This window comes from Artemia sp. Qi Xiang Cuo, chromosome 3 (genome assembly GCF_049724085.1).
Source record: "Artemia sp. Qi Xiang Cuo chromosome 3, ASM4972408v1, whole genome shotgun sequence".
NCBI classification, from domain to species: domain Eukaryota; kingdom Metazoa; phylum Arthropoda; class Branchiopoda; order Anostraca; family Artemiidae; genus Artemia; species Artemia sp. Qi Xiang Cuo.
This window is the reverse complement of record NC_142796.1, coordinates 67,322,361-67,325,226: the sequence shown is the minus strand read 5'-3', so window position 1 is coordinate 67,325,226 and position 2,866 is coordinate 67,322,361. Positions and strand designations below refer to the sequence as shown.

Genomic DNA, 2,866 nt, shown 5'->3' with positions numbered 1-2,866 from the left:
GTGTGTGTGTGTGTAAGTTTTGTGTGTGTGTGTGTGTGTGTGTGTGTGTGTAAGTTTTTGTGCGTGTGTGTGTGTGTTTTTTTTGTTTTCATTTGTCAGTTTTTTTTGTTGTGTGTTTGTTTTTTTTTTTTTGTGTGTGTTAGTTTTGTAGTTTGTGTGTTAGTTTTAGTTTGTGTGCGTGTAAGATTTTGTGTGTATGTGTGTGTGTAAGTTTTTGTGTGCATGTAAGTTTTCGTGTGCATGTGTAAGTTTTTGTGTGTGTGTGTGTGTTTGTTTAAGTTTTTGTTTGTGTTTATTTGTTGGCGTCTGTGTTTTTGTTTTCGTGTGTGTGTGTAAGTTTTCGTGTGTGTGTAAGTTTTTGTGTGTGTGTGTGTGTAAGTTTCTGCGCGTGTGTGTAAGTTTGAGTGTGTTGGTGAGTTTATGTGAGCATGTAAGGGGACCGGGGGGGGCCTTTGGGGTCCAGGGAGGGCGTTTGGGGATCCGGGGCCCTTGAGAATTGGGTGGTCTTTTGGGAGCCCAGTGGACCTTTAGGGACCGCGGGAGGACCTTTGGGGGCCCGGGGAGAGCCTTTGGGGTCTGGGGCCCTTTGGAAGCTTGGGGGGACCCTTGAGGACCGGGGAGGGCCTTTGGGGGCTTGGGTAGGGGCTTTTGGGGTCTGGGGGGCCCTTGAGCGCCGATTGGTCCTTTGGTAGCCCGGTGGACCTTTGGGAGCCTGGGGAGGGCCTTTAGGAGCTCGGGGAGTCTTTGGGGTCTGGGGGCTCTTTGGGAGCTTGGGGGGCTTGAGGACTGGGGGCTTCCTTCGGGGTTGAGGTAGGGGGATTGGAACCCTTTGGGGTTGGGGTAGGTGGATTGGAACCCTTTGGGGTTGGGGTAGGGGGATCGGAGCCCTTTGGGGTTGGGGTAGAGGACCTCACAACACTATTCAAATGGAACTTGTGTATTATAACGAACATAGAGTTTCACGATTAAATTCTCTTCTAAAATCTCTTCAAAAATCATATTTTATAATGTCTCTAACTGTTTCGCCGAAATAATTCCATAAAATAGCTAAAACGGTTTCGCCCAAATAATCCCTAAACGGAATTTCAGCATGTTCCCTTTGTTTGGCATCCCTGCGCTGGCACATTTCAATTATTTGGAAACCTGATTCCCGCGCTAGAACAATTCGTCGCTAAGATCTAAACTTTGCCTCGGAAACGTTTCTTCTGGAAGAACTCCAGACATTAATAAACTTTGTGCCGGAGACAATTCAATCAATCATTACATCATCTGTCATCTAAACTTTGCCCCGGAGACATTTCTGTTCGATCTCCAAAGACATTAATTAACTTGACGTCATCTGTCAGACATTCCCCGGAAACTCATAACATTTGGCTCAAGCAACAACAGGAAGGAAGTGTCTTTAACTTTGGCCGGAAACAACAAGAACATCGACCTTGACATTTGCTGTGCGTGTGTAAAAAACAATAACAACAATACAGATCCCATTAACCGTGTGTTCTCTCAAATGACTATCGCATGCCCAAAACAACAACAACAACAGAGAACCCTCAATTCACGTATTCAACCTAATTACTCTCGCGTGCCCAAAACAAAAACAACAACATTGACACCATTAACCACGTGTTCTCCCTAATGACTCTATCGCGTGCCCAAAACAACAACAACAACATTGATCCCATTAACCATGTGTTCTCCCTAATGACTCTATAGCGTGCCCAAAACAACAACAACAACATTGACCCCATAAACCACGTGTTCTCCCTAATGACTCTATCGCGTGCCCAAAACAACAACAACAACATTGACCCCATTAACCACGCGTTCTCCCTAATGACTATCGCGTGCCCAAAACAACAACAACAACATTGACCCCATTAACCGCGTGTTCTCCCTAATGACTCTATAGTCCATGAAAGTGACAAAATTCCTGTTTTTTCATTCTCACTGACAACAAACAGACATAAACTATGTAAAAAAAGTTATAGGTGGCAACAGGGGTGAGGGATCGGAGTAGAACCCCCCTTCTACTAATATACCTAATTGTGATAAAAATATAATGCTTTAGAAACACATTTGGGCTATATATTTGCACATTAGGGGGGGGGGAAGGTAAAGTAAAACAGGTCTGCATGCTTAATGTGTTAGGCACAATTATTCTGCAAATTATGTAATAAGAATTGTTTTCTAAATTCTCACTGTCCAAATTCTTTACCCCTCCCCCCTTATGTGCACAAATGTAGCCCAGATTATATATTTTTCATCTATTCTGTCGCTTCTCTTTGTCTTGTCTCACGCTAAGCTGAATGAAACTAACGAAATACCCGGCTCTATAATGCGTCAAAGAATGAACAACTTGAGCGGTAGGGGGTTTATCATACATTTACGTGTTTGAACACTTTGCTGAGAAGAATTTCTCCAATCAGTATTGTATAGACGAAGCCCCTTTTGAATCACTTACTCGATCTTCAAATAATTTCTTCTTTTCTTCCAGTGCTGTATCAAGATTGGACGACAACGTTCTTAAGCATTACTGCAATGAAGAATTGTTTCACATGGACATCACGCGAACGGACAGTGACGGACTATACGACGTCACTTTTGTGGAATTAGATCTGTCTTAGTACAAATAAAAAGCAAAGCCTTAAATTTGTGTTTTGATTGCAACACGAATTTGTGTTTGAAAACGTCTTATACCATGACAAAAAATTTATGCTCAATGTGGGATAAATAATGTGCCTTTCCTAAACACTTGAGAAAACGGGCATTATGAGTGCACAGCGTTTCGCTGTTCGCCTAAAACAAAACCAGTGTTTCTTTTTGTTTTGTAAAGTGCCATGTTTGTGCCACGGCATATAAACGCCAG

General features: G+C 42.9%; 1 protein-coding gene across 1 annotated transcript in view; it reads left to right on the top strand.

The window, feature by feature from the left end:
- Window positions 1-2,624, top strand: part of LOC148954442 (integrator complex subunit 13-like) — a 25,390-nt gene extending 22,766 nt beyond the window's left edge. Inside the window, exon 4 of the mRNA XM_089086272.1 lies at window positions 2,495-2,624. Coding sequence (XP_088942398.1) covers window positions 2,495-2,624 — 130 coding nt within the window. The remainder of the gene's footprint in view (window positions 1-2,494) is intronic.
- The last annotated feature ends 242 nt before the right edge of the window (window positions 2,625-2,866 follow it).